The 25,014-nt window shown below is 27.2% G+C and overlaps 1 protein-coding gene across 2 annotated transcripts in view; it reads right to left on the bottom strand.

The window, feature by feature from the left end:
* LOC123296941 overlaps positions 1-25,014 on the bottom strand; it is a 193,575-nt gene that overhangs the window by 67,798 nt on the left and 100,763 nt on the right. The window contains exon 1 of one of the 2 annotated variants that reach the window (XM_044878663.1): positions 7,223-7,363. The exons of the other annotated variant lie outside the window; for it this stretch is intronic. Within the exon in view, the coding sequence (XP_044734598.1) occupies positions 7,223-7,301 (79 nt within the window). The 5' untranslated portion in view covers positions 7,302-7,363. Of the gene's footprint in view, positions 1-7,222; positions 7,364-25,014 lie in introns of those variants that run through there. 2 annotated transcript variants of the gene reach the window in all.

Below are 25,014 nucleotides of genomic sequence, written 5' to 3'. Positions count from 1 at the left end.
AATGTTATTGATAGTAAATTAATAACATGTAACCCCTTCAATGCATTGTGATTCATGATTGAATTTTTTTTTATGTCAACCGCAAAAATTTTATTAGAAATTTCATTTAATAATACAAGTAAGGTTTCACCGTACATAATATTATTAAATTACATTTTGTTTTTTAATACTTATTAAATTAAAAAAAATAAAATCTAATTGAAAAAATTTTACTTAGGTATATATGAGTATTATCATCTATTGATTACATACCCATTTATGGTTGATTAAATAACTCTTTTATAGAGATAGGCTGGAAACAATGACCACGGATATAGGTTAGTCACAATAAACATGGCTATGTCTAGGTGGATACATATTATACAAACTTCCAAACAAGAGTTATATAATTTTTAAGGTAGTAGGAGCGCGAAGGCAAGTTCAGACTTGTGGTTGAAATTATTTGTACTTATTTGATTTTCAACTTTGATGATGAATTTTGTTATAACTTCATGAATGTAGGCGAAAAATAAGAATAAAATTTTTCGATATCTGCCTTGGTTTTCGAAATATCTAAAGCTTAATAATTTGAAAGTTACTCCAGATATTGAAAAATTGTATTCTTTAAAATAATATATTTTTTTAACTTTAATTTAAATAGTAATAATAATATAATTTCAAATATTTCATAATATTTTTTAAAATAATAGTTTAATTTCCACCGACTAGTTTTGGAGAAATCTCTGAAAACATATCATCCATCTACCGTTTTCCCATAACCAATATGTTAAATAGGCCTACTTTTGAACTCACTTATTTATTTAAATAATCGGGCAATTCCACTCTAAAATTTTCAGAATCGATTTAGACAAAGCAAATTTTCATACAAAAAAAATCAAGCCTTTTATGAAAAATTGCCAGGGTGCTCGTATATTCTTAACTGTGCAGCAAATCTGCTTATATTTTCTATCGTATTTCTTTCTAGTCTTCGTATAATCAAACAATTGTCTATTATAATCTAAATTCTGATTAATAAATAATCATTTGTTCAAAAGTCAAAGTTAAAATTAAAGACTCTGAACGATGGATTTAAAATAATATTTTTCATTGCACCTCTTAATCAAAAGTATTGTCCACTTAAAAAATCACTATCATTAATTGTTATTGATAAGCTACCTAATATTCGATAAAAATATTAGGCAGTTAATATCACTTTTAAGGGTACTTTCAAGGCTTGTTATAATTTGACAATGTATAATCATTAAATCTAATACACACGAAAAATAATGTAATGTATCTTTATTTTGTCGAGTCATCAAAAGAAACGTCATGAAAATGTCATAACAATACCCAAATAATTTCGAAGAAACAGTAAAACGGACGAAATACACCATAAAATCAAGCCCTAAAATATAAATAAATGTATCGAGTTTGGTTAAACAATTTGAAGAATTCTACCCAAACTAATTTCTATACAACCAAAAATTATTTCCATTTAACCTTTTGTATTCAAACAAAAAGCTCATAAAAAGAAAGTGGAAGTAAATTTAAATGATTAGGCTAGACAAGTAGTTAAACGTTATCGTAGAACGATTCAAGTCATTTGTCTAGGTCTTTGATTGTATGATGGAATATATTCAGTCCACTATAGGTGAATGGTGTCGTTTAGTAAAAAGGCTAGGCTGTTCGTTGAACGGCTAATTATTAAGATAGTTGGCTGCGACATATATATAAAGAATTTAATGAACTTATAATTTTGCAACATTTCTACCATGTTTTTTTTTGTCATATTGATTTTACAAAGTTTTTTAGAATAAAAGTTTTTTGAAACTAATGAAAACTATTTAGATGTCTATGTCTATATATTATAAATGCAAAAGTAAGGATGTTTGTTTGTTTGTTTGTTTGTTTGTTACGCTTTCACGCCAAAACTAGCGAATGGTTTTTAATGAAACTGTACAGCAATATAACTGATATATCAGAATAATACATGAGATATAATTTATAAAGATATATTTAAAAAAAAATTAAGTTTAATCTGACATTTACTATTTTAAATTTTTTAAGAAATCTGTAATTTATGGTTTATTATTATTTATTAAAGTATTCTGTAAAAATTTAAAATAGTAAATGTCAAACCATTCACGGCTAACTTTTCTGATATATTCAATGAATTATGACTATTTTACATTTAACAAAATTGAAAACTTTGCACATCAAGAGAGATGGAGGCTATAAAGCGGTGTTTTTTACTTTTAATCCAAGTGAAACGGGCAGATATCAAGCTAGTAAAATATAAAACAATCGATTGTATCATCTTCATAAAATTACATAATATCCATCAGCATTAAATTTGAAATAAATGATAATATTCTTTAGATAATATAATATTAATAAATAATATAATAACTACAATGCTTACGGGAATGTCCTATTTATAAATTGTTAAACAAAAAACAGTTACAGTTTGATATTTAAATAAAAGGTTATGTAATTAAATATTCTTCACATAAACTATTTAATGTCAATATTTTATATCCGTTAAATTTTTATAAAAAACAATTCTATATTTTTTTTATTCATACAATGGAATGTAAAACTTATATTTTCAAATATGCTACAGTTAGTTATTTTCAAAGACGTTTAAAAAAATATAATATACACAAGTCCATATTTGGATGAAATTTGCAAATTGAAGAAAACTATGATGTAAAACCACTTTTGGCAAATAAAAAATGCTGAACTTGATGATGGAAACTAGTTTGCGCCACTATTGAGCAAAGCCTTGTTAGTTCAGTCCTTGCTCAACCAAGGCAAATAATTCAAGTTTGCCAATCCTTGACCAAGTCTTGGAAAAGTCTAATGATCCAAGCCTTTGTTTGCTAACCCTTGATTGATCACACAATTCAAAACTAACAGACAAAATAGACAGGAAGCAGATTGATCACCTTGACTTAGTTGTTATGACGTAAGGTATTTTTTTTAATAATGTAAATATTAATTGTGAATAAATTGAAATGTAATTAAAACATTATCACATTAAAATTAAAATGTTTATATTGATAAATATAAACAATAACAGTATTATTTATAAAAAGTACTTTGGCTTAGGCTAAATAGTAGACGTAAGGAAAAATTGTTTAAAAAAATTCCACAGTCTGAAACGATTTAAACTTAACATCTCTATCTCATTTTTTCAATTAGTGCAACCAAATGAGTTTTAAATTTAAAATAATTCTCCCGTCCGGTTTTTCAACGGGATAATTATGATAAAACTAGTAGTTTTTAAGAAAACATACTTTGGAAAAAATCGGAGTGTAGGAAGTTGTATAAAAACCATCGAAAAGTTACGAAAACCAGGTTTTTTGCAAATAAAAACCGGGAAAATGATTTTGATAAAAAATAAAAACTAGAGCGTTTAAAAGCTAAAAAAAACAAAACACGGTCTTATTACCGAAAATATCGCTTTTTTCGTCTATTATTTTCTCGGTTTGTATGAATCGTAGGAAATCCGTAGGAAATCGCGCAAGGCTTTTCGGGAACTCATATTTTCGCAAATTGTGCTGAAACCTTATATTATTTTGCGACGAAAAATATATCATTAAAAGCAACAATTTGAGACCAGAACGGATTTCCTACGATTCATAAAAACCGAGAAATTAATAGACAAAAACGTGATATTTTCGGTAACCAGATCGTGTTTTCTCGCGATATTTTCGGTAATAAGACTGTGTTGTTTCGTTTTTTTAGCTCTCTGTTTTTCGTAACTTTTCGATGGTATATTAACAACTTCTTCGATACAACACTCCGATTTTTTAGTTTAAAGTATGTTTTCTTAGAAACTACTATTTTTATCATAATTATCCCGTCCCGGACGGGAAAATTATTTTAAAATTTGAGGTATTTTCCTACGTATTTACTGCACTAAATATAAATAAGTATAATACGATTGTAGAACATTCAAAGGTGAATTTCTACCCTTAGATCTATCGATCAATTGTAAGTCTAGATTTACTATTTACCTCGAAATTTTCACGATTTTTCTCTACATAACAATATCTCTTGTGCCTTAAGAAAAATATGAAAAGAATTAGCCGAGTTGTCTAGTCGTTATGCAAATATGCAGATAACGGGTACAGCTAATTACGAACATAAAGTTGCATGTAAATTTTACCATCATGGCAAGATGTCTCCAATAACCTTTAACATATGCTCACACAGGTAAAAATACAGGTATAGGAAAAATTAAACTAAAAAAAAAAAAGATTTTTTTCAATCGGGGTACAAAGTCAAAATTGAATCTGATGATCTTAATCATGTTTGAATAAAATTAATTTTTATGTCCTTATAAATAAAATAAATTCATTTTTCATTCAAAGATAACTTTTTTTTTATATTTTAAGTAAAGGAATATTTTAAACGGTTTAGTAATTTAACCTTGATGCTAATTATATTGTATAATTATTTATATTAAAAATAATAATTTATTAACTATGTTATGGTTTTATAACACATGTTTTATTATAAGTAACTTACGAAAAAAAAAAATTGTTTACATTACGTTTCACTATGTTACGGCAGTTTTTATGTAATCGATTTCAAAGTTCATTTTTATTTTTTGCCAATAAGTAGTTTTTAAATTCTTCATTACATGCCAATAAGTAAATTTTAATCATTGAACAGTACTATCCATGTAAATAACCTTACAAAAAATAAATACAGTTTAAAGTTCAGATTCATATATCCCTTGAGAGTTTATCAAATTTTTATATCTTTACATGTGAGAAATTTTACCAAAAAAAAAAAAAAAAATGGTATTAAATTTTAGATCATATTGTATAGAGATTTGATAATAAAATGGAAGTATCACGATTTAAGTCTTAATCTTAAAATGAGTAATTTTTCAGGGCTTTCACAATAAATAAATAACTTTTAGCAATGGATGCAAAAGACTATGCTGTTTTACATCAGGGTTTTTGTAAATATTAAAAATTCACTTGTGAATATTTAGAAGGAGTAAAGAATTAAACTGGAAAATTTTTTTTTAGAAAGCGTAGAATAAATATTCATGTTTTTATACCATGCATATATGTAATATGCAAGGAATACTAAATTTAGTCCCATTTTTGGTTGTTCGTCCGTCCGTCTGTCAACTTGATAACTCAAACGAAAAAAATATCAAGCTGAAATTTTTACAGCGTACTCAGGACGTAAAAGGTGAGGTCAAGTTCGTAAATGAGCAACATAGATCAATTGGGTTGGATCTGTAAGACCTGACTTGTAAACCGTTAGAGATAGCACAAAAGTTTAAATGTAAAAAATGTTCCTTTAATGTAAAAAATAAAACAACTTTTGTTTGATACATTTTTTCGTAAACATCACTGTTTACCCGTCAGGGCGCAAATTAGGCGTAAATTGTATAGTAGATATTATTATATGGGAATATCACTTATATTAGTTTGGGATGTGTGACATGTATATATGTGTTATGTGATAGACTAACCAACCCTGTTTATGAATGATATTTCAACAATTAACTCAGTCAATTGTTTGATTTTATGGATAAAAAAATGTAAGAAGTGTCTGCATAAATCAAATACAGTTAATTGAAAATTAAATAACTTTTGAGAAAATATTAGCTTATAATGTTATTTTTTAGGCAATATTGTATTTTCTCCGGTTTAAGTCACCTTAGGACAAAATTATAAATCATTATTCATAAATCATTCAAGTAATTTCATAAAGGTCAATTAATAGGTTAGTGTGAAGGTTATTTTATAAACGAGATATAAAATTCAATGAATTCATCATGTTCCGGATTACCTTGAAAAATATAAATTTTATCTCAAAATGTACGAAGATGCAATAAAATCTTTAAAAAAAATATTAATATGAAAATAATGTCCAATTATTATTGATATTTGACGCACATAATTTTTTAAAATTAAAATTGCAAAATTTGTTAGTTGATAAAATTATTGTTAACTATGCAAAATCTCACAAAATTTTCTATGCGAAGAATTTAAAAATTATGTTCATTTTATTGTTTATGTAAATCTATCCACACGAAAAACCAGAGATTTTTAGATTGGAAAATTTATTAATTTTTTTCATGATGTTATTAAGTATGCAAAATCTCAAAAAAACTTTCCATGCAAAAAATTTAAAAAATATTAAAATTATGTTTAATATATTATTTACATAATTTATGTATACTCGTAACATGTATATATAATGTCTATGTATCTACGTAAAAAATCATAGCTTTTCAATGTGAGTCATTGTATAATATACCAATGGAAAATCATTCGACTGAAAGATTCATAAAATATAAATGCAATAGAATATTCGAGATCGAATCAAGATTATTTTAAATTACACAGAGAAAAAATGAAATAAAATTAATTTAGTTTTACCGAAGTTTATTTAAAACTCACTGAATCGAAATTGAGATATTAAAAATGTAATCATATTTTGGACTTAGCAAAAAATAAACCGAACAAAATTTCTGTAATAGTGTCCCAACTTAACAGAACCTAATCAACTCCTCCATATTCGACAAAATCAACCTAACCACAAGTAATTACAACAATATTTCGGACCTATACAATTTTTCGGTTCTTTTTCCAGGTTTAGTTTTTCCGATTACCCATATTTTAAATAAATTGTCATAAACTACACTCTTGTACCAAGAGATTTTTGTACTCTCAAGTAAATTTCGTACCGTTCTAAGAAAATTTTGGTTTTCCTTTTAAAATTCTTGGTCAATAATAAATTTTTTGCGCTCAGAAATTCTTTTTTTCTGTGTAGAGATAAATAATTGATTTTCAAAATTAAATTCTATGCAAAAATAAAATTTGCATACCGAAAAAAATATCACAGTTATTCCGGTTTTATAATAACATTAATCATTATTAATAAAATGTGAAGGTGGTGGTCTATATGCCGTTTACCTTCAAAATAATTTCTGATAAATATCGAAATATCTTTATTTAAAAAAATAAATAAAATAAAACTGGTTCAATAAAATATGGGATCGTCTTTTTAAAAACATAAAACAAATCCTATAAATAAAATATGTATAAAACCAACAAACAACCCTTATAATAATTTTTCATCCCCCATATTGTTTTCATACAACACGCGAGTCCTTGTGAAGCCGGTTACATATAGTAAATACAAAATCGATAATACCCTCAACATAACACTAAAAATAGAATATATTATTATTAAAATAACTCACCATCTAACATTTGCCTTTTAGCTAATTCCTCATCTTCTTGTGATAAATTATTATCCTCGAATACACTCATACTGATCATTTTATTTTAAGACACAAACAAAAAATAAAAGAAAAAAGAAAATTATGAAACCAAAACAAAATACTTAAATAAACAAAACAGATCAGACACTCGCGATTTAATAAAAATTAATTAAATAATTCTAATATGGCACTAATAATTACTAATTTTAAAAAAAACTATACTTATATGTAATTAATTTACATAATCGATATAATATTGAAATCTCATTTTATTATTGAGACATTTTTGAACACAATCAATACAAAAAATATGTTTTAAACTTTCACTAAATTGTCTGGTATAAAAAAAAGAGTTATTTTAAAACCGTCGAAAAATACTGGAGCGAATCATAGGCTGGATTGAGTTCGAGTCTATGAAATAATATACTTTCGGTATAAAAATTGAGAACACACTTCTTTCGGTAATGATTTCGCGATTGCAATAAACAATTTTTTTATTGTTTTTGTTTTTGTTGTCCTAAAACTCGCATGCACGCAGTAACATAGACAGTCAGTAGCGCAATAGTATGGTGATTTTTGTGAGTATGCGCTGTTAATATTGATAAATTAAATTTCTGTGTTTATATGTGAAGTATATTGTTTTGTCTCATGTCTTATTATGTATAATCTGTAGCTATCTCATTTTACACCAATGTTATACCAAGTATAACTTTACAACAATATATATTTCAAGATTGATTGTTGATGCAGGTTATAGAGTCTAACAAATCCGATGGGAGCATATACGACTGCACAAAGAATGTTTCTAGACCCCAATAGAGTAGACTCGTCTTTACGCAAAGGAAAATTTTGATACTGCAGGAATTATTAAAGTAAGTGCTTATAAAAACCGACTTTTCTTCGATATATTCTAAAGGATGTCCCAAAATTAACGCAAGATTTCAATGTTTCCTGTTAAAGAGTTGACAGTGAAAGACGTGACAGCTGGTAGTTTTGAGTTCTTGAAGTAAAACTTCTTTAGGCACGCTTGACTTGGAGAGTAAACTGGAGAATGAATGATCAGAATGATACGAAAATGTGTGATCAAGCTTGTTACGAAAAGTGTGATTAAGCTTCTTACGAAGTTGAGGAGCACTTATACCCAGTAGCTTAGTGGCAGAAAAATGAATTTCGTCTTTACGCAAAGAAAAATTTTGATACTGTGGATATATTAAAGTAAATGCTTATAAGAACCGACTTTTCTTCGACGGATTCTAAAGGATGTCACAAAATTAACGCAAGTTTTGAATCTTTGCCAATTTGCGTGGTAAAGAGTTGATAATATAATAAGAAAGACTCTAATTTATGCTTGAAATAGTGATATAGCTTCATCAAATGTGAAAAGACAGATTTTCAAAAATACAGAGAGATTGACTAGAATAGACCGTCCAAATCATGGGGTTTAACATTATTGGATTTTTTCAGTGGAGTTTTAAGAAGCCTGAGGTTTGTGAAAACAAGTATGTAACCACCCATTTGAAAGAGAAAATTCAGATCTATATCTCCACTATTCAGCTACATTTTAGTTGAATAAATCTAGCAGATTTTAATAATGAATTCGATAAATTTTTGCTAATGGCTAATTTTTTTTTTAAATAGGGTTCTTTTGTTATAAAAAATACAGAAAAGGAGTTCTCCAGTTCCGGAACGATCTTCCGAAATTCCATTACTTACCATTATTATTATTAAATAAATTAAGTTATTTTGAAAAAAAATATTTTAAGTCATTTTAGAAAATTTAATAGAATTTGTATGGAATACTTTGAGAACAGCACTTGGTTTTGAAAATTTTGTGGAATTAATACGTCAAAGTAAAATAATTTGGAAAAAAATTCATTTCAGATATACTACGTCTAAAAATAATTTGAAAATTATTGAAAGCTATTTCGAAAAGAGAATTATGGTAATAGATTTTATGCATAAAATTTGATAAATCTTAGAAATAAGAGAGATAAAATTCATACCCGGTAGCATTCGATTTCTTTGTTATATTCAAGGATATTTTAATTGAAATAGATGTTCATTGGTATCTTGCATACTCAGTCCCCATTAGAGTCCAGATGTACTTTTCTTGCACATATTTTTTCTTTTTTTTTATGAATCATAGGTCATGTTACATGCGAATGCGCGAATTTTTTAATTAATGGTGTTAAGTTTTTCTTGAAGAAAATTGTTTAATATTATGTCAGTAGGTTTGTTTATTCAATGAAAAATTTGCACATTTTAAATTATTCGTCATATATAAATAATTTGTTTTTTATTAAAGAAAATTGTAGACGATTATATTTAAAATTTCGAGATATAACTTTATCGATTATATAGTATTATAGCCCCCAGACAGTATACACGAAATTCAATATGACCTTGAAGTTTGTAGACACGCTGGAGACCTACGTTTTTTGTCTATTAAACTTGGCACCAAAATTATTTTTTTTTAATCTGGGTTAAGTTCATTGATGTGTTAAATTGATTCATTTTACTTAGAAATAAGAAATTTGTTTTTGTTTAGAATGTTTTCACGATTAATAATCAAGTAAAATTTAAAATTAGGTATTTCCGTTGCTATATTTTTGTTATTTTTCGACCTAGATATGTGGAGATTCTTACTTACACAAGCGTTTTATTTCCTGTTTATTTCCTGAAATATTATTTATTTTACAGTAGCAATGCAATGGAAGCGCAGTGCACTTACTCTGTATGTTAAATTTATAGTATCTCATATAAAATCTCGTCGCTTCCACCATAATATTATTGTCTATTAAAAACGATGTTTTACATACAAAATGACTTAAAAGTAACGAGAGGGTCCAAGAACTTTCCAGAGAAACACTTTTTTGAAAAATGTTCAAATAAAAAATGAGTGTTAACCTTGAAAAGACTATAGAAGGCTCCATGAAGGTCAACTTAACAATTTCTTATGGAAATCCTCGTTTTTTACTGTCTATTCGTCGATCAGTTCTGACAAAATTCTATTCTGATATTCTGAGCCATTTTTTTTTCAAAGTTAAGATAATTTTTATGGTTATTTTAAAAGCTTAGAGCATTCTTTTAAAAAGCTACGGTTTAATTTCAACGAGAAATCAATCGGTAAATTATGTTTAATTTTAATTCATCGGTTATCTAATTCAATAATTAACTGCTTCAGCTATATTCTTGTCTGATTAATTTTAATTTAAGAATTCTTGTTATCTTCCAAAATAATACAGAATAATAAGTAATAAATACAAATGAATATTTTTCTCTTGAGAACTAGATTCAACAGTTAAATTTTCGTGCTAAAGTTGCATCAAAATTAATGTGATCATTTAAATAATAAGTAAGGAGATTAGTTTTGTTTAAACACTACATACACGCAAAGGAAATATCTGTATTATCTTTTCTGAGAGAAATATTTCACTTAAAATTATAAATTTTGGCTCCGTATTTTTTCCGGTGTATTTTCCAACGTCAGTAGCCCATATATTTACATGTTACAAATTTATTTTCACGCAAACTCTTGCTTATATATAAGGTAAATCAAAGAGAGGGAGAATTTTGATTTAGAGGGAGGAAATCAGAAATTTTCGGCATACAAATTTCAAAAATTCAACAGTTTTTGCATAAAGACATATTTGCCTCTCTGGTGCCCTGATTTGCCTCTCAATTCCCCCCCCCCCGTAAAAATGATGAAATTAATAAAATTGCCGACGTATGATAAGTATTCATATAAAATCTTGATCTAGCATGAAACTCAATATATTGTTATATTAATTACAGCTGTTTTAAAAACCTTCACAAATGATTAAAATCCCTGTATAGAATTTATGATGTGTGTCCATTTACATGCTAGCAAGATAATAATGTTTCTAAGACGCTAAATTATAATTATCTATAACATTTGAAACAGATTACATTAGATTTTCTAACCCTGTAAAGTTCACTGTCAATTTTGATTTAAAGCACTATTAGAAAGATAGTTTTTGTTTTTCTGGCGCTCCGCGAATCTTCATTTTTCCTCTATCAATTTCTATGATTAACCCCTCAATGTCTTGCCAGCTAACGACGAACACCGCAATAATTTGGTTTTTAAGATATAATTTTGTTCAGTATGTATTTTGTATATTATATCTGTAATAAAATTGCCTATACACAATAAAAAGCAAGTAAATTACTGTTGATATTTTTTACCACTTATATATTATTTATCTAGCCTGTTTTTAACCACGGGTAAAGCACAGGGTCAACTATTTTTTCATAACTGAAAAATGTTAAAAATTAGCAATATGCTATCCTCTGACTGGATGAATGATAAATAAAATAAATAGAATTACTTATTTAATTTCCAAATTGGTTTTAAATTATTGATTATAGATTTAATGATGATATATTGCGAGCGCATTGTCTGTCTTGAAAGAAATTTAAAATTGATGGCAATCGTACGCATATATATACTTGAAACGTGATATGAGTTATAATTTCTTGAAACAGAAGTTTTACTTATAATTATCAATTTGTTCTTTTTAGTTTAGTGTAATACAGTTGTGTTTGTAGAAAAGCATAGTACGATAATTGCTGTGTAATAAGTCTATGTTTTTCTATTTACACTGAGCGTAAATATTGTATGCACTATTGTGCAAAAATAACATATTAAATTTTAAGGTGAAATTTTATAATGAAATTCCAAATTAAATGTACTTATACACTATCTAAACATTGTAGTCTCATTGAGAATCCATCAAAATTTTTACAAATTTCGAATCGAATACTTTAAGAGTGTATACGTGACAATTTAAGGACAGGTGTAGTTAAATGAAACAGGCTGTAATAAAGTTTTGGCCGCATACTAATGATTTTTTGATTATCAGATAAAAATAATTGATGATTTTATATGCCAATTGGCTTCTCACAAAATGTAAAACGACGAGTTTGTTAATCTGGAATTATACTGGATGGATCGTTTTAAGCTTAAACGGGAAATATCTTTGAAGGTACTTAGCAAAAAATTAAAGAAAAAATTTTTGTGACATGTTTCACATTATTCATGCATTATCAAACTGTTTTAAAAAATTGTATGATCGTTTGATTGAAACAATTGTAAGATCTTTAGATTGAAACATTTTCCGACCACTGTGAATGAAACGCCACTGTTAGAGAATTTTCTCAAACAAAAATAGATTGAAATTTGTCATAATAAAAGCAAACATAAAATTACAGGTGGTTGTTGAACACTTTTCATAATCTCTCAGGATACGAAGGCAGAAATTTGCCAATATGCACAAATTTTACAAAGGATATCCTTTATTGATAACATTACATTTTTCAATACAAAAATATAGGCAGTTTAATTAACATTTTTTTCAAATTAATAGAATGGCGTAAGCCACAATTAAGTATATTCTTGTGTAATAATCTAATTATTACTTATGGCAATATAATAACCATTTGTATAATATAAATATAAATTAAATGATTTATTGTTCATAAACCCAAATATAAACATGACTTCAGTTTTTATCTGATATTTTGAAAAGTGAATATTATTACATTAATAAAAATCTGTGAATTAATATGACGATTGAATTACATATCAGTAACTTTCTGTTTAAGTTCGATTTTGATACTCGACTTTGATTGATTTTGGTGAGAATGATTGAGAAATTTCAAAATTATTATTATTTACGGTAAAAATAATTAGATAATAAAAATATTTCAATTTTACTGCTAATAATATCCGTATCTTTGTTACACAAAAGATATTTGATGAGAAATGTTTTTTGTTGCTTATTCATTTTCGAAAGATGTCTTCATGAATAACGTTTAAGACTTTAAAGAACTAAAAATTTAGTCCCAATTTTTAAATAATGTCTATCTAGAAATTAATGCTTTAGAATGTAAATTGAAACTTACGCTCCAGGATAACTGATTTTATTAATTAAATAATATTTTGGTTTATTTTTCATTTCTTGAAAACTGCCATTTGTAAGTTTTTCAAATATATAAACACAATATTGTTTTGCAACAATCAACGGCCTTTTCTAGCAGCAAACGTTCTGTCAAAAAATGCGATCGTTTTTTTCAATAACCGTTCTCTCTGTAAAATTAGTTCCCTCAAAACGCCCTATGTATCTTATCGAAGAAAAAATATATAGCGCATACTAAATTTGTAGAAACGGCGTTTTTTTTTCTACTGAGCTACGCCAATTTTATAGGATATATTTTTACAATATTAGAATATTTACTGTCACCTGACAAATTATTGATCCTTATAGACCGTAACCAGAATGTAGCCTACCAAACAAATACAAATTTCCCTGGCGAAGGCGAATTTATCATAATGTCGAAAAATTGAACATTGAAATTTTCCGCAGCCCTATTTTACTAATAATACTTAAGAAAAAAAAAGCTAAATTTTGTGTTTAACCTTCCTTGAGTTTTCAAATTCCTACGCCCACAGCCGTTGTGGCTGGGCCTCAGTTTGACTGTCAATCTAATGAAATAATTCCTCATAAAGCTCCATAACACAGAGAGCGCATTATAGATATCTCAAATTGTAAACATATAATTTCCAGTTTCGATTTTCGAGAAGAATATAATGACTTTCTGCAAGAAAGTTCAAAATCTATCGTCTTATTCATTCATTTAAAAAAACCACATTCAAGTTTTTTTTACAAGTCGTTGGTTCACCGTGTTTTGTGTTCAAATGAACAGGTGTACCTTGGATAAATGTTAATGTTTTATTTAACAAAAACCCATGATTTTTATTAGCAAAGAGTACTAAAAATTCTCTTAAAGGCTTTACTCTTAAACACAGTGCCGTATGTAACTAATTTTTTATGGCTATGAATAATAAAATAAGTTTTATTATCATTCTATCGATATTTGATAATCTGCATAATAGAACGTGAGCTCATAACCAAGATTGAAGTGGTATAGAGAATTTCGGAAATAACAATAACGGCTTTGAACCGTGGTTTGTTTCTCGGCTTTATGCAAATCAATTTTTTGGATGAATATATTATATTGTCTATAGAATCAATAGTTAAAATAAAAGAAAAAACATAGACAGGGAGTTTCATAAAAATCTATACTTTAGTTAGATCGATCTAATTTTTGTGAAAGTGTCTGTCTATGTTTTTGGTCCTAGCCTTTGAATGTGAAAATATCTAAGGAATTAGCATACCTATTTGAATATTTATGTTATCAATTGGTAGTTATAAAATTAATTTTCATAAATACTTCTTCAAATGGCAGATACAACGAGCCATAGAATTTTTGTTTCATTATGAGCTCACGGTCTAATATTCTTATATTATATTTTTAAATTATTTTTTATTTAAGCTGCTGATTTACAATTTGTACTCTTTTATTTTTAAATTTTATAAGCTATATTATTTATCAATACAATTTTTCTCTCCAAAAGAAGTACATACATTTCAATGGAAAAAAACTTTATAGGGCATCCTTCTCATAAGAAGCCACGCGTAAGATCCTGGACTTTGAACTATCTACTTAATTACAACTTTTGATTTGTAATAAAATATCAGGACTCGATTTGTTAAAAAATATCAGGCAAAAAATTATTAAAATTATTTACTAACAATAAAATTATATTATAAAAAAAAATTAAATCATTTCCCAGCTAAAAATGAAATAATTATTTTTAGAAAGTGATTTTTGAATTAATTAAATTACTAATAACAGTTGTTTATAATCAAGGCTAAGCATCTAATCAACAATTGAATCGGTTAATATAAAAACGACATAAGTTATATGGTTTTAATTTGACAAAAATCAATAAATATTATCTATGAGTCAATGGCTCATATCACTTTTCTACGATCTAGATTTAGCAGTTATTTGAATTTTTAGTTCTAAGCACTATAGTCTCTACAAATACTAACCCAAAATATTTACATGGATTTTGTGATTTTGTTAATACTTCCATTACTTACACAATCATTTGTTATCCAAATATAAGTAAAAACAAGTGAAAACAAATAATTGACTGAGTTAATTATTAAAATACCATGTATAGACAGTGTTGATGACGAAATCGTTTGTTTTTTGACGACACGTAAGTAAAGAAAGATATCCACTTTTAGAGAGCCACATATTCATAACTGATATTCCCATATAATACATACTATAAAATTTGCATCTAATTTGCGCCCTAATGTGTAAACAGTGATGTTAACAAAAAATGTTATAAAATAGTTCTCATATTCAAATAGCATAAATTTTTCATGGTCATGGCGTTACATAACATTCAAAGAAAAAATTGAATACAATTCAAAAATAAATTTTAGATTAAATACATTTCCATCAATATAAAAAAAAACTGCTAATTCTTATCCCATCAAAAAAATGCATACCTATTCGTGCGTCTATTTATTGCCAATAAAACGTTGCCAAAACTAATAATAGACAATTGAAATCTAATTAAAAATACCTAATTTAATTCGTTAGGTCAATTAGAGGATCAACGACCGTCTTATTGTATGCATTAAAGAAACACTTTTTGTGTTTGATTTCAAACTAATCGAATCGTAATCATGTCTATTGAATTCCATTGTTTGTCATTGAATGTAATATTACTTCGGCAACTTGTATAGCATTTAAGAAATACAAATTACATATAATATTTTTTTTTTTTTTTTTAATATTATACTTTTATTTTAATATTTGTATAAGGTTATTGTTCAAAAAAAATAAATTGTTCAATTTTATACCATGTATATATGAAATATATACATAGTATATTTAGTTTAGTCTCAAGTTTGTAACGCTTAAAAATATTGATGCTACGAACAATATATTGGTAAAGGTGTTCATAAAATCTTCTAATTTTTCCATTTTCAGTTGTCCGCCCGTCCGTCCGTCTGTCAACACAATAATTCAAAAACAAAAAAAGATATCAAGCTGAAATTTTTACAACGCACTGGGGACGTAAAAAGTGAGGTCAGGTTCGTAAACATACCCATCTTGTAAACCGTTAGAGATGGAACAAATGTAAAAAATATTTCTTATAAAAAAATAAACAACTTTTGTATGAATCATTTTTTTGTAAACGTCACTGTTTACTCACGAGGGCACACATTGGATGCAAATTTTATAGTATGTAGGTATTATCAGTTATGTATGTGCAACATGTATATAACAGGTATATGTGTAATGTGATAGAGTAATCAATACTGTCTATACATGGTATTTCAACAATTAACTTAGTCAATTGTTTGTTATCACTTGTTCTTACTAAAATTTTACACTTGCTTCATTTGCGAGTTTTCAGTTGGAACTTTGGAAGAATTGAAATGGCAACATGTAATCGATGGTCTTTAACAAGCTTGTTGCTATTCGAGTTATCAAAATATTTTTTTATATTCACCTTTGTCTGAGCAAAATAGAAAGTTGAGGAAATTACATACCTGAAACAAAAAGAAAATTATATTAAAAATTTTATACTAAATAAATAGTTTTAAATTTAATTAAAAAAAATTCAATTACAAACTTTATTTAAATCTAATAATATTAAATATCCAAATAAGGTGAGTCAATTAATTAGTTAATCTAATGAATATATTTATTGTTTGGATAATTCATTAACATACATATTATGGAAATTAACTACTAATTGGAATGTAAATAAACAATTATTTTACGATAATATTATGATGTATAGTTTATAAAGGTAGGCAACTTGTGAATATTACAAGTAATATACTTTGTATAAAAATTTCACGCAGGAGGGAACTTCATTTAACAAAATGATAGTATCAACGATATTTTAGACTGTCTTTTTTTTTAGAAAACTTTATATTTTTACTATGATTGTCCAATATTCCAAAACTTCTTTTACTACTGGGAATTACATGATATCGTCCTAATTAAGGTACTATATAAGCGTATGGGGAGAGGTCAATTAGTGGGTTTCAGTGCTGCACAGACTTTGACTTTGTTGTGCTCTGACTATCTTTTAGCAAAAGAGGTATGTTCCGAAGTGAGATGAATTATTCTCATTGAGTGTACCTGCATCTACCAACAGAGCTGTGTTATTCTAAAGCAGGCATGGGCGAGTTATTTTAAGTCGAAGTCACCATTGTTATAACTTTATTGGGTGCCATAAAGTTTATTGTGTGTCTCTTTATCCAAGTCCGCATTGCTCATAGAGGAGGAAGCGAGACGGGTATACGACTCGTCTACCTATCTCAGTTTCTCTTATAGTAATGAGATAGGTAGCAAAAAATGTTGTCTCTCTGCTTTACTCGTATTTTTGGTTATCACTGATTAGGTCACTGTCTTACTCGTATTTTAGACACAGAAGTATGAATGTCTTCTCTAAGCAACGTTTGCCTATGCCTGTTCTAAAGAGTAACCATTCCGTAAAAGTTGTTTAATTTTAGAAGCTCGCCCAAATAGTGAAGGCGGTTAGTTAAATGTTTAAAAATGTTTGAAGATCAGTCAGCCCTTTTACTTAGTTTATTCGACGATAAATGAATAAAATGAATAAATGGAACCCCTTTTGTGACACAATGTACGAACAGCGTTTATGTTGATTTTGAGCCTAAACCACTGAGCCTAAAAATTTGGGAAAATATTAAATATACCACTCTTTGTTTAAAGAAAAATCTAAACTTAAATTTTTAATTGATAATTGTCCGAACTAACCTGTACCTAAAAAAATATTTTTTTCGATCATTGTTTTTATATCTTTTTTTTATATTGTTTTGAATTTTGATTTTTAATGTTATTCAAAGTTTAAACGTTTATGTAAAATGGTTTTATCCATTGATTTGGAATTCAATATGACAGATTCCCACACAGTTATAATGGTTTATGGATTCAATATGAATAAAAAATCTAATAAAACTGAAATTGCAATAAAAAAATATATATAGTAATTAAAATATGTGTGAAAAATAGTGCTATTGTTTAATAATATCTGTATCACAACACAACATATGTGACTTTTACTTTTCATTAACAAATAAAAATTATTTTTAATCGTTTTTAAAAATCTATTAATAAACAAATGAATGGAAATACCTACTATAATTCTGATCAAAATTCTTATAAGACTATGTACGTCTATATACAGATTACATTGCTCCACAGTGGAGTATTTATACCTTTCCAGACAAAATATAATGGAGAGATTTTAATGCTCAAAATTGATTCAAAAAACTATTTGGATGCAAAAGTACTTTTTATATGGCAAAAATAAAATTTTTTTTACCAAATTTATTTTTTAAATTTTTTTGCTTCTGAGCCACTTTTTTTCTGTAACAAATAATACAAGTTTTGTTTCTTCAAATATGAAAAGAAAATCGAAAGATTTTTTCCATATATCTGACCAGGCAAAGAGGATCAATTAAATTTTATATTTGTTTTTCAATGAAACACGACTGTACACACGATTTTTCAGTGTAAGCAAAATAAATTAAAGCACTGAACACAAGCTAAGTTTCTTCGCGATAAGGAAGTGAAATTCCAAATCCCAAATAAACCTAAGGATACCTCCGTCTATTAATTTAATGATTTAGTCAAAAATTTAAATTTATAAGAATTTAAATTTCAGTTTGGTTCCAGTCTTCATACTAAAGTTGTGGGTAGGTATATTATTAACTTCCCTGAGGAAGTTAATGTAATGAAGTCGATTTTGAAAATTTCCAGTTTTACATATTTCCGCGGTTTCATATGATGCCTGTGTGTGTGTGTACGTATGAGCGTATGTTTGTTCGGATTCTTTCGCCTCGATTATCTCGGGAACCAGTTATAACATTAAAACGTGACTGGGCTTATTCGACGCGTAATCGCGTTTTTAAGAACTGAAAGAGTTTTCAGCAGAATTAACTGAACCGCTTTTTAATGGTAATAAAAAAAACTGAATAAACAGAATCTGAAAAGTGGAAAAAACACATCATTTATCTATGGAGATAATGATCGTTCCAGCATAAGCTGCAGTACATGTTCAAAGAATAATCTATGAAGGCTAACAAGACCTTTTTTTTTAATGTTTTTCCCCCTCTGGGAAGTTAGTTGTGTGAACTATAGGGTCGCACTCACACCACTTCAGTACCACACCGACTATTTACTGTCAATTTTTTAAATAAGAATGCCATACCCAAAATATTCGTTAGTCTGTAACATAGAGGTAGAGATGAGAGTTTGGCACCAAAAATTTTTATTAATAATGGGCAAATAACGGAACAAAGTTTTTTATGACTTTCTTTTAAAGTAATAATAACAGTTTTAAACATATTTAAATTTTTACTTGACAAATGTGATAAAACGGTGGCAGTGAAGAATTCAATGTCTCCAGTATTCATATACAATATTTGTAATATTATTATGTTTATTAGGCCTTTATCTAACAATTCTAACTTTGTAAATGCTTACCCTTGAGCTTCGTTTCTTTCATTTTTGTCTGTCATTTGAATTTTGCCTGTCTTTATTGAGAAGAATAAATAAAAATGAGATTTTAATCGCAGTTGGAGTGTTAAATTTATGGAATTTTAAGTTGTATATACTAAAAGAAAGTCGTTAACAACACAAAGGAGCAAGAACCATTGAAAGCGCCAAAAAATGGTTTTGTTTTTTACAATTACAATAGAATATGAGTCTCGATAATCGAAAATCAATAAAAGTGAAGGGAGATCCGATTACTGGGATTGTGTGATAAAATTCGTTAAAAACAAATTAAAGAATTGCAAAAATACCATTGGAATGTATAACAATGAATTTTTATTAGATGTATGTATATACAAACAAACAATATCATTTTTTGTGATTGGTAGAGAGTGAGGTCGAAAGTGCTGGAGAACGAAAAGAGTTCTGATTACTGGATGTTTTCATCCAGTTCCGACCGTTCCGACATTTCTATGAAAATTTTCTAATTGTTTTACAACATTTTGGGTTGGCTCCAAATGTTTTCTACTATCTATATACGACCGACAAATCATGAAAATCGCTACATCTATGTTGGCAATTGACACATGTAAACGCATAAACTGGAATTTACCGTTGGAATAAAAAAATTTTTGCATCTAATTATTTAATTAAATATTGCAAGCTAAACCAATTCATTAAATATTCAAAATGTCGCGTCGCGGTCGTTTTAAAAATGTCATTGTGTTGTAATGAAAAGTGAATGAATAATATATTAGAATTATACAACATCGTAAAATCATTTATTTTTTTAAATATGTTTTGTTTTAAAAATAATAACAGGTTTTATCATAATAATGGCTTTAGTCATAAGTAATATCTCTAAATTTGGTTGTTGAACCAGATTTATAAACGTTTACTATAACTATATGAATATACTTCTTTTTTTAATAATACGACCACAATGTAATTGTTTATGGATAAGCAGACACACGAGTTGAAAAAAATTGAAACTGATCGGAAATGATTTGTGGTTAGGAAGTTTAACTCATTTTTTGTTAAAATTTATTACAACAAACTGACAACATACAATTCTCATGTTTTTGTTGAAATTTAATAAATCTGATAATATAAAAAGCACCTATATTTCTTTACCAACGTTTCCCTTTTTCCTGTACAAATGTCTGCGAATACGTTATAAATGTAATTAATTTGTTTCACCCATGCAGGAGAAGTACTTTCGTTCTGCGACAAATAGATAATAAGTACACAGTGTGTTCGATACGAAAATTTGATGTACCTATATAATAATTAATAATTAGCTATTTGTAACTCCACGAAAATTGGCATAGAAAGAAATAATTCTACAATCGTAAAGAAAAAAGCGTAAACAACTCGTGCGGATTGATTATTAAAAAACATTAAAAAAAACAAGAGAAATTTACAAAATTTAAAAGACCCCGACAAATTTACGGGTACTAAGCTTGCATTTGAAACATATCTAAGAACACTCTATTCAATAAAATTTTCCCTTAAAACCATCTCCTAGCTAAACCGATTTTGAAAATCATCGCCTATTTTGTAGTTTCAGGTACAGAACCCTAAACTCGATTTTTAAACATAGCTTAAAACATTCTCCATTAAATTACCTTGCAAATGAAACCAAAAAAAATCAAAATCGGTGTTTTCGTTCAGGCGCTGCGATGCCACTGACAGACAGGCAGAAACACACACATAGCGGTCAAACTTATAACATCCCTTTTTTTGGTTCGGGGATTAAAAACATCAAAAACTGTTGTAAAATGTTGTCAGGCAACTAATTCATCAAATGCGCTGTGCAATGTATATTTGATGAAATTTTCCAATAATTCTTGGGGCCTATTTACGATCCTACATTACGATCACCCATTTTTGCTAGTCTTGATCTTATCTAGTTATCAAGCAGTTTTCCTTTTCTTTGTAATAGTTCATCGATCAACTATTCGAAATGTGATCAAATAGGATCTCGGGGCGTTGTAAATGAAATATCCATGTAAAAAAATTCAATTAATCAGTCTGCAGGGTTGCAAGATGTTACCAGTTATATGGTAGTTTAAAATTAATAATTTTCTGCAAATTAAATATGGCCCCTTAACTGAGCTTGACCTAGAGAAGAAAGGTAGAATCTTGGAAGAACAAAGCTGCTATTTTCTTATTTTGGAGTAAAGCGTGGAAGATATGTGTAAGAATTTAGGATTCACGAGATTAATATTTTTCTAGCTCATAAAATGTCTACAAACTTGGAATTCGTGAACGAACTTACGGACACCAATTATTTTTGAAGTAAAAATCAAAACTTCCTTTTCAAGGACTATAATACTACCCAATTATTTATTATAAATTGCTGTATAAGACCGTTTATCTTATTGTATTTTTAAAAGAATGTTTTTAGTTTCAGTAATTTTGATCGGATGTGTATCTTGTGTTATCTTAAATATCTGTCTCTTTGTTTCTTTTTTATAAGTAGATACATAGAAAGTAAAAATATTAATTTCAATTAAAAAATATATATATTTAGTTTTTCAGCAATTCATTAAAACATATTCATTCATACAAGTAAATAAGTATATATATGTAAGTAAGCTTGTCATAAATGTCTATTTATTAATTTGTTGTTGATCTTATAGTTTTTAACCGACTACAAAAAAGGAGGAGGTTATTGACTGTATTTTTCTATATGTGTGTTACCTCAGAACTTTCGACTGCCGATTTTGATGATTCTGGTGCTTCCCGTGTAGTCTCATTTCATTTTGGTCCAGTTTTGACAACGGCATCCATGAGAAAACCATAAAACTCTTAAATTTGCAATAAGTATGCACGATACGAGGACAAATAACTCAATATCACGCCAACCGATTTCGATGATTCTTTTTTTAGTGACAAATTAGTTAGTGTACTTTAGATTCACTAAAAATCACAAAGTAAAAAAAAATTTTGACAAAAAGAAAAAAGCGATAATATAATGTAGTTAAAATTATTGTTATTTTTGGAGTCGGTGTCAGCCAAGCTAAAGTAGCAAACTGTTCTGTCACAGTTGTTTCTATGGCAGACACCGACTCTAAAAATAACAATAATTTTAACTACATTATATTATTATTGTTATTTTTTTTTACTTTTTGGTGCATATTAATTTGTTTGGGAAAAGTTTTTCTTTTGAAGTCGGTTTTCTTTTTGTTAAAAGTTTTTTTTTTTTTTTTTTTTTTTTTTTTTTTAATTTTGATTTGTGGCAAATTTTACTTTCAAATGATTATTAACAACAACAAATTATTTGTTTTGTTTCTTTTAGTAAATATTTATTAATATTGCCTGTAAGCTGATAATTTGATGAAATATTAAAATAATATTTATATGAAATTCATTTGATTGTTTTTTTAAAACTTCTTTGTTCATAGGGGTGTAAAAAATTGAAAATAGGAAAATATATATGTCTGTGATATGGATGAAAACCATTTTCTAGAGTAATTGATTCCGGATGATTTTAAGATATCTATTGAATATCTTATATATCTATTGATATATTTTGAGATATCTATTGAATCATTCCGCAAGAAAGTGCCTCGTACAGGAATGTAGGCAATATCTTAAAACCTTCTTTTCCAATATTTAAATGACCACAATTTTTGTACTTCTGGGTCAAAATTAATGTATGTACCATATAATTTCCAAAGAATTTTCTCAATTTATTAAAAAGGGTAAGAAATTACAAAAAAAAAAAGAGAAAAAATTTTGGTTACCGATTAGAAAAATGTATGCTCAAAAAATATAAAAATAAAACCTCAAGATACCTTACCAATGCTCAATAAGTTAAAATATGAGAATTCAATAACTCAATATTTTTATGTTCATTAGAAAATTATCGAAGTTCCACTGTAATTTCCTTTTTGGTTTAATTATTGATTGATTAATAATATACGAAAAATTAATGTTTGATTGTTTATAAATTTGTAAATGATATTATGAAGGACAAATCAAATATTGTCGGTTATAAAATATTTATTTACATTATTCATGAAAGAAAAATTGCAAATTATTAGAAAGGAATTATTACAGCTAATATTTTGATAGTTAAAGCCTTACTCTAATTGTGGAAAGGAATAAATTATCTTGTATAATGAGACTTTGTTACTCATCTTGTATAATATGAGATTTGTTAGTACAAATTGAATTTATACAATAAAGTAAAAATAAAATAAAATTTACTAAAAATTATCCTTAAAATATTCTTCATGTTGCATTAAATTAAAAAAACTGCAAAGAAATTTTTTGAGGGATAAATTAGTGCAGAATTTCCTCCCGGTATTCTTATTCTCGCTAGTATTCTTATGTGTGTAATTATCTGGGACATCCAGTAATACCTACATCGAATTCATAACAACAATATAAGTACAAAAAAAAAAAGTAAATATAATTAATATTATTGAATGTCAGAAGTATATTAACCTTTACAAATTTTTTACGCTTGATATTTTCTTAATAAAATATTATTTCTAAATAGACGCATCATAGTAATTGCAGAAGTTTTTTTTTATTATAAAAATTGTGATACACTTTATTTCTTACAACAGCATTTATTTTTAATTAAATTATAATTGAATTAAAAAGAATATAAAAAAAAACTTGTAAAATAGAAATAAAGTTGCAAAATAAGAATACTTAAAGTTTATTATTTTTATAAAGCAGGGAAATATGTAGTACCTATTCAAAATTAATATTTATGTATTTTTTAAAGACAGAAATTATCTCTGATTATAGATTAGTCTTTTTTTCATCAGAACTATTTTTTTCTCTATCAATCTATCTATCGATAAAAATATGTGGACTATGGTACTTGAAATGTGAACCATGGTACAACATCATAGTGTAACGTGGCTCACACACCATAATGTACCTAAAATCACCCCCACTGATTGTAACTGAAGGTGCTCTCTAAAACATGTAATCAATATAGTTCACTCTAGAGAACATTTGTAGAATGTATTTGATTGAAATATGGAAAAGTTTACACTTTTATCTAACAGACATTCACTACTCTGAGCGTCCAAGAACGGGTCATTAAAAGATTCAACTGATATTTTTTAACTGTAAAGTTTTATGCATACTTATTACCAACATTTACGTTAAATATGATGAATAAACCATATTTTTAAATTTTTTCGCAATAAATTATACTTTTAGTTTATTCGAAAATAAAACCACCTGAACGACCAGTCTTCAGTTTACCTGCATTTTGATGAAATTCTCTCATTTTACGAGAAACTACAGAATAATTTATAAGGTACATATGACTCTAGGACATTTTAGTGTTTAGGTACTAACATCTTACCCTATAT

The sequence above is a fragment of the Chrysoperla carnea genome, chromosome 3, assembly GCF_905475395.1.
Source record: "Chrysoperla carnea chromosome 3, inChrCarn1.1, whole genome shotgun sequence".
NCBI classification, from domain to species: domain Eukaryota; kingdom Metazoa; phylum Arthropoda; class Insecta; order Neuroptera; family Chrysopidae; genus Chrysoperla; species Chrysoperla carnea.
This window is presented reverse-complemented; position numbering and strand designations above follow the sequence as displayed.